At 35.6% G+C, this 13417-nt stretch overlaps 1 protein-coding gene across 5 annotated transcripts in view; it reads right to left on the bottom strand.

Annotated features, from left to right (window-relative positions):
* Positions 1–3423: 3423 nt before the first annotated feature.
* The window catches only part of CUL2 (cullin 2), a 105196-nt gene continuing 95202 nt past the window's right edge, over positions 3424–13417 (bottom strand). For all 5 annotated transcript variants that reach the window (XM_032395635.1, XM_032395637.1, XM_032395640.1 and 2 more), the window contains exons 18-21: positions 10741–10943; positions 8535–8636; positions 7250–7366; positions 3424–6213 (exon numbers count right to left, since the gene is read on the bottom strand). In XM_032395635.1, coding sequence (XP_032251526.1) covers positions 6082–6213; positions 7250–7366; positions 8535–8636; positions 10741–10943 — 554 coding nt within the window. In that variant the 3' untranslated portion in view covers positions 3424–6081. The remainder of the gene's footprint in view (positions 6214–7249; positions 7367–8534; positions 8637–10740; positions 10944–13417) is intronic.

Here is a 13417-nt window from a genome sequence, read left to right as displayed (position 1 = left end):
CCTTAGTTGGCCACTTGCTTGCCCTTTTATGAGTCATCCCTGATGGGTTTGATAATCTACTAGGGACAAAAATGAATCAGGTAGCTCTTTGGTTTTTCCTTTATCTCTGCTTCATAGAGAATCCCATATTAGTTGCCTCAAGCTCTTTCCCTAGGTCTCCAAACTTTTGGATCTAATCAGATTGGATTTATTTTTATTTTCTTATTTTTAAAGATTTTATTTATTTGACGAAAGAGACACAGCGAGAGAGGGAACACAAGCAGGGGGAGTGGGAGAGGGAGAAGCAGGCTTCCCGCAGAGCAGGGAGCCCGATGTGGGGCTCGATCCCAGGACTCTGGGATCACGACCTGAGCCGAAGGCAGACGCTTAATGACTGAGCCACCCAGGCACCCCTCAGATTGGATTTAAATTACTGGGCCAGCAGTGAGCCTTACTTCTTCAGAGCTAGTGTTGGCCTCCTAAAGGGACAATCTCCTATGGAATGCATACTGGCTCCCTCCATTCAGACATGGGTCAATGCAAGTGAAAGCACAAAAAAGTTGGGGTGTTAGGCTATGGACACCTCTTCCTTACTCTGAGTGCCACTCTTCCCTGTTTTGTGGAGCAGTGGACAAGGTGGCCCCAAACAGGGTCAAGCACATAGTTTACAAGTGGGGAGAGCATGCACCTGATTTCTTATACCATATATTTCCAATTTACCAAGTGGCTGGAGATCTTCATCTTGGCTGTCAACATGTAGAGATGGTTATTTTAAAATATACAATCTAAACAAGGAATCTCAGATATTTACTTCATAGCACAGATTTAAATTTTGTCGCTTCAGCACTATATAAACTAAAACACTAAAACAGCTTTTTTTTCTATTCAGCATTCAACTTTTCCTTTAATGTCAGAATATTTCTGCTGTATCAGTGGCCTCCTTGGGCCAAATATTAGGTACAATTTATGCTAAGCCAGTTTACTACTACTTAAAGAAGATCTTTGCTCAAACAATGAATCATGGAACACTACATCAAAAACTAATGATGTAATGTATGGTGATTAACATAATAATAAAAAATTAAAAAAAAAAAAAGATCTTTGCTTATCATGTCTGTCCTTTCTTCCCTAAGAGACAAACTAATAGGTAAAACCCACCCACTTTAAGAAGTTGAGGCTCTCAGCGGATGACTGAGTGCAGTGTTAGGGGTAGTCTCATGAGCTAGTTGATAAAACCAGAAATTTTTCATCTTTTCCCTACAACACCAAAGTTCTTCCAAGGAAAATATCAATTTGGCTAACCCACTAACTTTACCGGCTCCCAGGACTGCTAACTTCAACACAAGCTGTAATTCTTCAACTACCGTAAGTATAAATAGTAAGCTACTAACAGTGGAGAAAAATAATAAAAATGGAAAAACCCTTCTTTTCATGCTCAAGTTCTTTCCCACAAGTTGGTTCCCAAAGGTTCCTTCTTTTTGCTGAAAAATGGTACCGTTAAGCTTGTCAGGAGAATGCAAAACACTGATATATTTCTCCCTCAAAGGCAGTGTGTAACCAGTAGCTGACAAAGATTTGTGAATGTAAGAAATAATCATATGGCAGATTAACTTTTGGCTCAATTACCCCACTACCATAAATGTGTCCTTGCCTCAAAGTGGGATAACAAAGACCACTCACCAAAGTACAGAAAGACAAATCCTAGAATGGGTACAAACTTCTAAATATTCTCATCCCTTTTCATTCTTGAAGTTTTTATGATTCAAAATGTATGTAATACATTCTTTTGGCAATAAATATTTATCTCTAACCACATTTAACCTGGACATTGTTAAACTCATGGCAAAAGAGTCAAGGAAATGAGAATGGATCAAAAAGCCTCTAGGGAATGGTTTCTAAGATTCAGGGCAGGAACCTCTACAAAGCGGTTTGAGGCTGTAGAACCAACTGCCTATTCCATTCGGTTATCTCAAAAGCACATCAGATGCAAGGTGTTATACCCAAGCTCATTATGTTCCTCCCCCATCCTCGTCCTGTTCCAGGCTTCACTAAATTGCATTAGTTGTGAAAGCCAAAAATCTACAAGCCATCTTTGACTCATCCCTTTCCTCATTCACCCTAGCCCAACCCATTATGAAGACATGTCAGCTTCATCTACTTTATCACTCTGGAGATGGCTGCGGCCACCACCACCACAACTGCTCACCTCACCATGGTCTCGTTAAGTATCCACACTATCCATCATCAGCCCTCTAGACTCTGTTCTTCACATTAATGCAGGTTATCCATTCTCCACCGAAATGTGCAAACAGTACTTTGAAATAGTTCACAAACAGTAAAGAAAAAATATAAATATGTACACTATAAAGCATAATAAAATGAATATTCATGCACCTACCACCCAACTTTTTTTTTTTTTTTTTTGGCAAATGTAATTCCCCTGCATAAAAGCCACGTATTTTAGCCATACAGGTATTTTGGTTCTTAGGTTATGGCTGCCGCTTCTTACCTCAGGATCTTTGCTGTTACTATTTAGAATATGCTCTCCCGCTTTTTCTGCCCTTCTAACTTCTCTTACGCAATTCTCCTTAAGGTGCCCAAGATTTTCCTTCACAAGCACTTACATTAGAAATGGCATATTTATGACTGATCATTACAAGTCTAAAAGCTCCATGTTGGCACAGACCATATCTTTTTTGCTTGTCATTGCAACGGTTGTATCCACGTAATACCCTGGCACCAGTAAATATTTGTTAGATGATGAAAGGTGAATTGGCTGAACTATGGATGGAGAGCAGGGGAAGGAAAGATCCTTAGAATTTCCTGTATTGTATAGTCACTATATATGAAAGGGACTTTTCTCCCCATCAGTGAATCCTACCTTTAATGAATTCTAGCCCATGGGGTAGTATATCTGACATAAGAATTGCCTAATTTAATTGCTTCAGCTTTAGATATGCTTCATGAACTTCAACCAGTGGGCCTCTCCATATTATTTCTACTCATTTAGTTACAGTCTATGTACAACTGCCCTTAGGACTAGTACTTTAAAAGTTCACATCTTTACTTTGACCTTGCTCAACCAAGAATGTGTACTAGGAACCAAAATTAAGAGCTTAATAAATTATCTATTGCTACTACATAGTTGGAGAAATTTTAACTGAACACACGTTTGCATTAAGTATATATACTTGAAATAAATGTTCTATAGCTGTACATGTGAATGTAAAATATTAAATTTACAAGTACCCTTTGCCATGAATCAGCTATAAGCCAAGTTGTTTAACAATGTATATATACTTCTTAAATAAGTATCTTAAGAAACTAAAATATGAAGCGTTGATTCTCACAAATCACCTAGAAACAAATTTTTATTCTTTAAAGTCAGGAAAAACTATTCTTTATGTAAAAACTGAAGTTATTTCTATCTTATAGGCTATTTTATATATATATAGAGAGAGAGAGAGAGAGAAAGAAGGAAAGAGAGAGAGACTGTATTTATTAGGTCCACAATTTTGACTGGGATTTAAATTCAGGTTCTGCAGTTTCTGGCAATGACTCCTGGAAAACCCCTGATTTAGTTTCCTCATCTAGGAGAGAGGAGCATTGCCTGGTTAACAGGATTATCTGAAGTTCAAACAAAATAACATATGAGGAAGCACCAGTCACAGTCTGTACTCAGTAAAGGTTAAAAAAATTAACAGAAACTTTATAGCATTGTAGCATATACAGGTTATAAAATCCTATAAAGGTAGTAAGTTATAAATAAAGCAAAACACAAACCCCAGAAGTATCTCTTCTCTTGTTTATAGTAAAGCAAACTGTCATAAAATCTTGGACTAAACCCCTAGAATAAATCTACAGCAGCAATTAAAATAATCTGGTTTCAAAGAGGATAGAGTGTGAACAAAAGTTGCATGCTGTCTGGCTGAAAAAGGTTATCACTGACTCACTGTGTTAACTATCTCAGTATTAGTAATAATTTTTTAAAAGCTTCTGAAAGTTCTGCTCACATTCTTTTTGTTCCAAGATCCAGCACAGAGAAGCCTTTCCTCTCCTTCCTCTTCTTTCCCTTTTGTAGCTCTGACCCCCTCTGCCCACAGGGCCTGCCAGGTTAGTGCTCTGGGCCGTGTGCCAGGGTCTTCTGCAGTAATGCCTTCAAATGCTTGACCTAACTTGACCAGACTGCAACCTCCCCTTCATTCTCCTCAGCGGAAGGTGTGTGCTAGAATTCATTTGAAACACTGCTCCCTTTCGGATGGAGACTTGGTCAAATGTGTCTGGCCTCTTCTTCCTCACACACAAGCATATCTTTAATGTTTCCTTTCGGGTAAAATGAGAAAAAGATGTGAAGAAAACTCTTGCCAGTCATTTCTGTAGACCTCAGCACAAGTATTTTGTCCATTTTTCAATATATTTTCTTGACAATTTAGATATCAAGATAAGACTTAATTTAACATTTATAAATACTTAAAAAAAAGGAATCAATTTGGAAACTTTATCAACAAGTTATCAAAACAAAGGTTTGTTTTTTGACAGTGAATGTACAATATTAATATGGTTTGCCATTACTTCCTCTCTAGGAAGAAAGGTAAAATGAGAAATACAGTATATAAGTAAGTCATTGGAAGTTCAGTAGATTTTTTTCAACACTTAAAGAGACACGAGTCAGAAAAAGTGCAATCAAACAAACCAACTGTAGAAGCCATTTTGCAACGAATTTGAATATGGACCACATATTAGATGATACTAAGTAATTATTGTTTGTTAGGTATAATAATGCCATTATAGTTGTGTTTTTGTTGTTTTTTAAAAAAGATCTTATCGGTCAGAGACACAAACTGAAGTACTGTAAGTAAAATGATTCATGTGGGATATGCATTAAAATATTCCAGCTTAAAAAAATTACATTATGTGTATTGTAGTGGTGGTGGAGTAGACAGATAATACAATAGACCAGAGTATTCTAATACTGCTGTTAATATATATAGAATAAACAAAATAGTGGAATTTCATGTCCATATTAAGTGGCACCTGGGCATAATGCACCATACAGACAAAAAAAAAAAAAAAAGGTATTTAGGTTATGCACTGCTAAGCACACCTGTGACTTGTGAGAGTGAATCTAGTGTCAAAATGTTAGGGTGTGTAAGGGTAATATATAGGTAGGAGAATGGAAAGAATACACTGGTATCACAGGATCTCCTACAACTCAGAGAAAGGTAGAAGGGGAGGTAAGAGAGTTGGGGTATTTGTCTATATTAGAATTAATGTATTATGAAAATAGAAGACAACTTTTGAATGAGAAACTCTTTCTATGCCAGACTTGAGGCCACCACATATTATCCTCGTTCTTTATTTCTGTGGTGTAAGCATATCACCAGAAACTCTTGAGAGAATTAAATCAACATTCAAAACGCTCATAATCCAACACAGTTCCAATCCATAAAAATAAAACATTCTTTATGTTGAATGCATTATTAAGCATTCAAGAACAATAATCTAGACATTTTTCATGTAGGACTTAAGTAGGAGTAAAAGTGAATTAAACCATTTGGATAAAAATGCAACTAAAGCTGCATTAGCTGCTTTGATGACTCATGAACATTTATATATATACTATTATGTGTGATACTCCATCCACATAAAAAAAGGCATTCTATTTCTTTATTTTTTTTATTTGACAAGCAGCATTATCATGTTTGTCATTTTAATGTAGATACAATTATTAGGTTATCTGTCATATTACAATATTTAAGTTTTTTATTTTATGTCCTTTAAGATACATTAAAAAAAAAACACATCAACTGCAAACGTGAAGGGAGAAAAAGCATGGTACCCAACCAAATTTCCACATTTCAGCAATACTTCACTCATTCTTTTAATAAAGTTTTAAGAAATGTCATAATGACATGAGCTTGAAATATCTCTAGGCATTTTCTCTGACGCTCATGACGTGGCACTGGTGATGTTGTAAACAGCAGAAAAACAGGGGCTGCCAAATGACCAAATTATGGAGGCACAGGCCTGCTTTTTCCCACAGGAACACACCAAATGGTGATGGCAATGATCTTCTCACACCCACACTAGAGGAGAGCGACATCACGCTACGTAACTGTATTCATCTGCTGACGCTTGGCTGCGTTCGATGTACTGTTTGTCTATCAGAACTTCAATACACTTCTTAATCATGCTGATACTAGGATTAAACCTAGCTCTTGACTGGCTAATCACCTGTGTGAGAGAGACATGGATGTCAAACTACTGCTAATTAGTCAGCTATAAATAATTACTTTTAACCAATCAGCTGTGAAGCGCCTCAAATGTACTGAGGTTCCATCAAACAGACCTAATACATGTGGGAAAAGTATACTTAAAGTAGTTATGAAATCATATTAATTAAAATGAATAAAATCATTCTAAATGGATGGATGTGATACATCAAGCAAGTGAATGCCACGAACATTATTAAATTTTTTAAGCTCAGACGGCAGTGCACAAGGAGAGAGGAAACAATTAGATCAATGGTGATGACAAAAAAAATTTAATGCAAAATAAGGAAAAAGCCTAATGTTTCTGTTGTGAAGGAATTACAAAGCAGAACACAGATATAGCAAAATCCAATAATATTTATACATAACTAAATTAAACTATAAATTAATTCATCTATCTAAATACGCATCCACACTCCCCAGCTTCTATTTAAACTCCACTCACCTTCCAAGTCCTAGCTGAACTAACACTTTCTCAAGAAAACTTTCCCCAACATCCCCTAAGTCAGTACTTTTGTGTACATTCTCATACTACTGTAGCTCTTTTCCCAGTGCATGTTAATGTAATTTTATATTTTGCTTGCATACTATTTCAATAATGTACTTCTTCCCTACTAGAAGGTGAACTCCGAAAGGGCAGGAACCACATCTTGGGTTGCTCTGCATCACATCCCTAATGACTAGCACAACACTCTATCACATGTAGACACTCATATATTTATGGAATGAATATTTGAAATCATCAATTTCCTTCAATAACTGGACAGAAGGCTCAAAATATTGGTGAACTTTAGACCTCTAAATCTAAGCCAAAGCAAACCTGAATTTAATACTGAAATTATAAGTGAGTAACTGTTTTCATTAAGTAATGAGGCATTTCTATACGCTATTTGGGAATCCTATTATTTATGTATCATTTTGACAAAGAAACATTCCTAATCCATTCATTGATAATACCCGTTACCCCAAAAAGCCTTGAGGGCTTCTCCTCCTTTTACCTCTTGAATAAGGGCATTATGACGAAGTACTTTTCGTGCTTTCATGATACGAACTATAGCAGCCTGGAGATACATTTTCCGGTCCTCATCTACAGCACTTCTAGTCTGCTCCATTTCCTGTTTCACAGGGGGGAAAAAAAAATTAAATGAGACATTAAGTCACTGAACCTTTCATAATTCATTTTATCAGTGAGTTTACATAAATTTCCAATCAATACCGAGCATCAAATTATACAGTTATCATGTGCCCATTATCACATAACCATTACCAAACGAATACCTACAGTCAATTATTTATAATTTCTTGGGTTAAAGCTGGAAGGTTATTAAAAAAATTAACACTATTGTAAAATGTATTTAATGTAAACAGGCAATAAAGTAGAACTTAAATGACATAGAGCAGTAATTTTCAAGACTTCTGCTTGAGATTCTCTCTCACTCTCCCTCTGCCCCTCTCCCCTCAAATAAATAAATATCTTTTAAAAAATAAAATAAAAGATAAAATATAATCCAAATGTTACAAATTATTATTCATTACTCCAGAGAAAAATGGGATCGCAAACATTTTAGGGTTCAAATTTAATTAGCAATTAACTAACATCGGTCTCCCCATGGGGGAGTAATTCCTGGAGAGGGCCTAACATCTTATATAACTTTACATCCTGCCCCATGCCCAAGGATAGGGTGGCACACAGAAGGTCATCAAGAAACTTAAGAGACATTACCAGGCTATCCCATAACAAAGCAATAATCATTAGTGATTTAAAAGAATCAACAGCAGATGTTCACCTTGCAAACCAGCTCATCTGGTAGTTTGAACCGCACTCCAGACCTATTAGATCACACTTTGAGTATCAACAAGATCCCAAGTGGTTCATTTGCACATGAAATTTTGAGAAATATTTCTAACAACTTTTCTTTGAATGAAATGTTATAAAGCCTTTCCTTATTTTACAAATGAAAAATGTGAGAGATTATATTACTATTCAAGGTAGGAATTTTTGTGAAGAATGCAAGCAACGCTCTGCATTTCAATATAGTCTAAAAGCAAGTATGACTATACTGCAACACCATTTTCCTTAGACACCCATTATATTATTATTTTTATAATCTAAAATACTGGCAGCAGTTTTGTTTGCAAGATTCATAAATTCAGAGAATAAACCAGAAAAAAATGTATCACATTATTAATTTTGATGTGCAAAGTTTTGCATTATCTCAGTTACCACTTGTCAAGTTCAATGCTTAAATATTTCCGAAAGAAATGACTTTAAAAATCACTCACCTGTGGTGTGTCTTTCTGCATTGATGTAGTAATTTTAAATTTTGTTCTTTTACTGCTAAAGTTCATATTTAATGAAAATGAAGATTCTGCATCAATGTCTTCCTACAATTAAAAATAATTCATTTCTATTTATAAAAAGTAAAATCATTAAATAAGAGTTGTGCAAATAATATGCCATAAAATTAAATGACCAAAGAAGACTTAAACTCTCATCATTTTACATTATAAAGATTATTTAAGAGAAAAGTACCTGTCTTCTGTCAAAGAAAGAAAGAAGCAAAAAACAATTCTTTTCTAATTTTACACTTGAATTTTAATCTGTTTAGATTTAGAAATAAGCTATTTCCTGGCCCAACTATAACTACTAGGCTCAGAGTTTTTCTATCACCCCATTTTGAAAAAGTGAGCAACCAAATGTCTTTTGAAGTGTTGCAATAATATGGGACACCTGGGTGGCTCAGTCGGTTAGGCATCTGCCTTCGGCTCAGGTCATGATCCCAGCGTCCTGGGATCAAGCCCTGCATCGGGCTCCATGCTCAGTGGGAAGCCTACTTCTCCCTCTCCCACTCCCCCTACTTACTTGTGTTCTCTCTCTTGCTGTCGCTATGTCAAACAAATAAATAAAATCTTCAAAAAAATTGTTTAAAAAACAGTGTTGCAATAACAAAATACAGATTATAAATAACCAGACGACAGAAGCAAGTAGTTTCCAGCAGCACACATGACCCTGGTGTGGTTCTGATGAAGTTTACCCCTGAACTCATGTTTTATTCAGTCTACCTAAAGCAAGTGGCCTTTTCTCAAGTGAAAGTTAAGCCAATTTTTATATTCATAACTTCTCTATCAGGCTTAAAAAAGCCATTCTGATCATACAGTGAGTTTTCTCATCAGCAGGATCAAAAAGCACTTGGCAAATGAACTCATTCTCAATACTAAGCTAAGAAGTTCTGCTAAGGAACGTCAGATTCATAATTAAAATTTAATGTGCAAACAAGCAAACTATATTTTGTACATTCCTGGGCAGCAAAAGTAATACATTTTAGAAAACTATACAACTTCTTAAGCCCTTAAAATTTAGCTTACAAATTTAAACTTAAACTTTAGATTTTAAAAAATTCATGCTTAACTTACAATTAATTAATTGACTTAATTAAAATCTTAATATTAAGAATTTAGTATTTTGTTAGGATTCTGAAGTCAGAAAAATCAATCATTTCTCAGTATTAAGAAAAGCTTCATTTGAATTTCAGAATATATGCCATTTAAAGCTATTCAATTACAGGCTACAAAATATCATCAGTTAGGGTTGCCTGGATGGCACAATTAAGCATGTGACTCTTGGTTTCAGCTCAGGTCACGATCTCAGAGTCATGAGATCGAGCCCCACGTTGGGCTTTGCACTCAGTCGGGAGTCTGATTAGGATTCTTTTCTCCCTCTACCTCTCCCACCGCCTCTCAAATAAATAAATCTTAAAAAAATATATCATCAATTAAATGAATTGATGACAGAAACAGTAGGTTATTAACTTCACCAAAATAAAAATGATACCTCATTTACAAGAATTTTTTCTTATAGGCACAATCTGAATTAGATTTAACTCACATCTGTTGCTTTTGAACCACTTAAATATCCAAGATATACTATAACAATAACAAAAATTTGCTACTAGGAAAAAAATCTAAAAAGAAAAGAAGTATATTACTGGCTTGCTATTCTTGTGACAGATAGTACAACTATATGGTGGTTATTAGTTGAGTCCTGGAATGAAGGGACAGGAGACTGAGAGCATTTAGGATGGTCACACAAGCCAAATATGCATACAAATAATATCAATAGGTGGTCATTTCCTATTACAGAACCATGTAATTAAATAAATATCAATTAAACACATGAAAAAAAAAATACGCTACAGTTTTTAACCTCAAATAACCAGAATCCACCTGATGGCAATTCTTTCACAATTTTCAGTACACTGTCACAGTATGGGACAAATGAAATCAAACTATAAAGGGCACATAGGTACCAACTTCTCTGTGATTCCAGAAGCTCATAGCTGTAAGGAGCCTGCAGCACTGTTAGCTGACTCAAGTGCTTTCCAAAGTACAAAGGACATTACAAATTACAACCTTACTTTAAAAAACTGCAAACATCTCATGAAAAAGATATGTTTATAATGCTTAAATTCCTTGAAATACTACCCCATACCTTTTCTGAATCATGGTTAATCATTTTCACATCAAGTAATGACTTGATTGTTTTTGTCAGTTCCTTTTCGTTCATCTGAGTGCTGTCCTGAAGCTCTTTATAGCTGACGGTTTCACTGTTGTTAAAGGCAAGAAGAACTGCCATTTGGTATGTGGTAACCATGGCTACATATGGTTTGCCCAAATAGTTCATTTTAACTTCACCTACAATTAAAACAAAATTGTTGACAATAAACTGATCATTCAAAGAAAACATTTCAAAACTACTTGAGTAATAATTGTTTATTTCAGCTACTTTCTCCTGAGAGAATGAACCAAGGACTTATTAAATTGCTATGAAGCCATTCTTGCTAGCAGTGTAATCAGTTTGTTTGTTTGGGGGGTTGGAGGGAGGGCTATTAGTTTTGAGTATGCAGTATAAATCACAATTAAACAATCATACCTCTACCAGTAGGTAACAATGTCTTTAAATGTTACTAGAAGAGCTATGACTTGGGCAAGAAAAAGCAGTTAAGAGAAGGTGAGGGTAGGAGGAGAAATGGACAGATAGACAAAGGGAGAGAATGACAGCTTGCGACAAATAACCGCCTCATGTGCTGTCTCTATCTGGCAACGTTCAAGCACTCAGGGAGGTCTACAAGCATACAGGAGATGCTTCTCCAATGGCTCTAACCCACAGTTTCTGCTAAAATTTAACAATGCTATTTTATCTCATAAACAAACATTATTCTTCCCAGTAACTTCCTAGGGGCAAACAAATGGAAGGAGAGACAAAAAGACAGATTTATTATTTTGCTGAAATAGTTGACAGAATAAAAAAGTTATAGATTCTACATGACCCTGAAAGCTATAAATGATACAGCAGGTTTAGGCACACTATGGTTCTGCAACATCCCAGGGAGAGAGCACACTGAAAAGTTTGTAACAAACAGTATGACAAACATGTATGCACCACATAACATGTAAAATAAAAAGCTAATGCAAGTCAACGAACTGTTTCCTAAAGCATAAAGCTGTGGTTTAGTGACGGTATTTCTTTATCTGTGTCTCTCTCTCATACACACACACTCTGAATTATTCGATTGTTAATGGATTATAAAATAAACCACTACAAGATCTGGTTTTAGAGCTCTACATTTTAACTCAAGGAAGCTGTATTTCACATGAACTTACCCTAAGGCCTACATTCTTTCTCCCTATTAGTGGTAATTAGTAACTCTGATGAAGATTTTGTGCTTAATTTATACATACATAATTAAAAATTTTTAAAGGATATGAAGTCAATTCTCCAACTAACTTATTATCACAGAGATGCCTATTCTAACTTTCATTCTGCCTCAACCTATTTCGGAAACAACAGTTATTCAGATAATTATTTGGAAACACCTCAAGAAAAAATTCCTTGTCTCTGAATCTTCATGAAAGTAGGTTTAATATATTAATTAGAATAATCAATTCGCACAAAGAGTTTAAGTAAAAAGTTAACATCAGGAGTATCCTGCCAACAGGACAAATAATACTTTAAGGACTCTCAACATTTACGTTTGGGAAATGTGGTGAAAAGCAAAATATCACATAAATTGTATCATTTGTGCAAGGATTGTTTAATCATATGTCAGAAACAAGTACGAAACAATGCATCAAGCAAGTAGATGATGAAGTATAGGACCATCAGGCCACACATCCAGTGATGTATATATCAGATCCAATGCTATAATATACTGTCATGGGTTGGGACCCAGAATTAGCTTCTTGCCACACCAAATAGTCTTTCATCACCACCAGAACCCAAGGAGCATTAGGAGACAATGCCAGTAAAGGGTCAAAGTATCATTTAGTTATTAAGTTCATTCTGCAACACTAGGAAAACTAGTTAGTACCGTATTAAGGCCCTTTTCCCCCCATTTTTTAATTGTTGGCATTAGGGGTACCTCGGCCTCTTGCCCCTCTTTCAGCACCATTCTCCTTTTAGCTCACAGTTGAACAGACTGGGATAAGGGTAGAGGGCACATGTGGGGCAGGGAAGGACATCTCTAATTTGATGATTCATTTAATTACTGCCATGTAAACAGAAAAGAAAAATGACAGAACAGGTCATTTAACCTGCAGAATAGGTTATTCTCCAAACTAGAATAAAGCATTCTGATACACACTTACTTTAAAAAATACACCAAACGTAACTGAAGAGATATTTACAACTACAGGAAGTAATGAATGGGCAGAACTCACAATAATTTCATCCAAGTTACTCTTCTATTACCGACAGCTCCTTAGTCTCTAAGGGAAAGCCTTTCTTTACAGAAGAATGTCAGTTACTAAATGCTGAACAAGTGATAAGAGTATCACCAATTTGCAGCCAGTAATGGAATAACTGATTCAAGCCATGATCATCAGTGGGTGCCAAAGCCATTAGGTAAGGTTGTTCCTGAAAAAGGGTATTCATATGGGACCTCGGTATCACCCCTCGGATCACTGAAAAGGGGAAAAGAGTATCTTTACAATGAAGAGATCTGGTGGTCACCACCTTAACCAAGTGACCAACTTTAGTGTCTCTAATAGTGGGACAATCTGACATTACATGCCTTCAGATGTAATGCATTACGAAGTATACAGGACTGCCATTTAAAAAGTAATCTTGCTGACAATATGTAATTTGAATAGAATCAAACTTTTGGACC

The sequence above is a fragment of the Phoca vitulina genome, unplaced genomic scaffold (genome assembly GCF_004348235.1).
Source record: "Phoca vitulina isolate PV1807 unplaced genomic scaffold, GSC_HSeal_1.0 scaffold86, whole genome shotgun sequence".
NCBI classification, from domain to species: Eukaryota; Metazoa; Chordata; class Mammalia; order Carnivora; family Phocidae; genus Phoca; species Phoca vitulina.
This window is presented reverse-complemented; position numbering and strand designations above follow the sequence as displayed.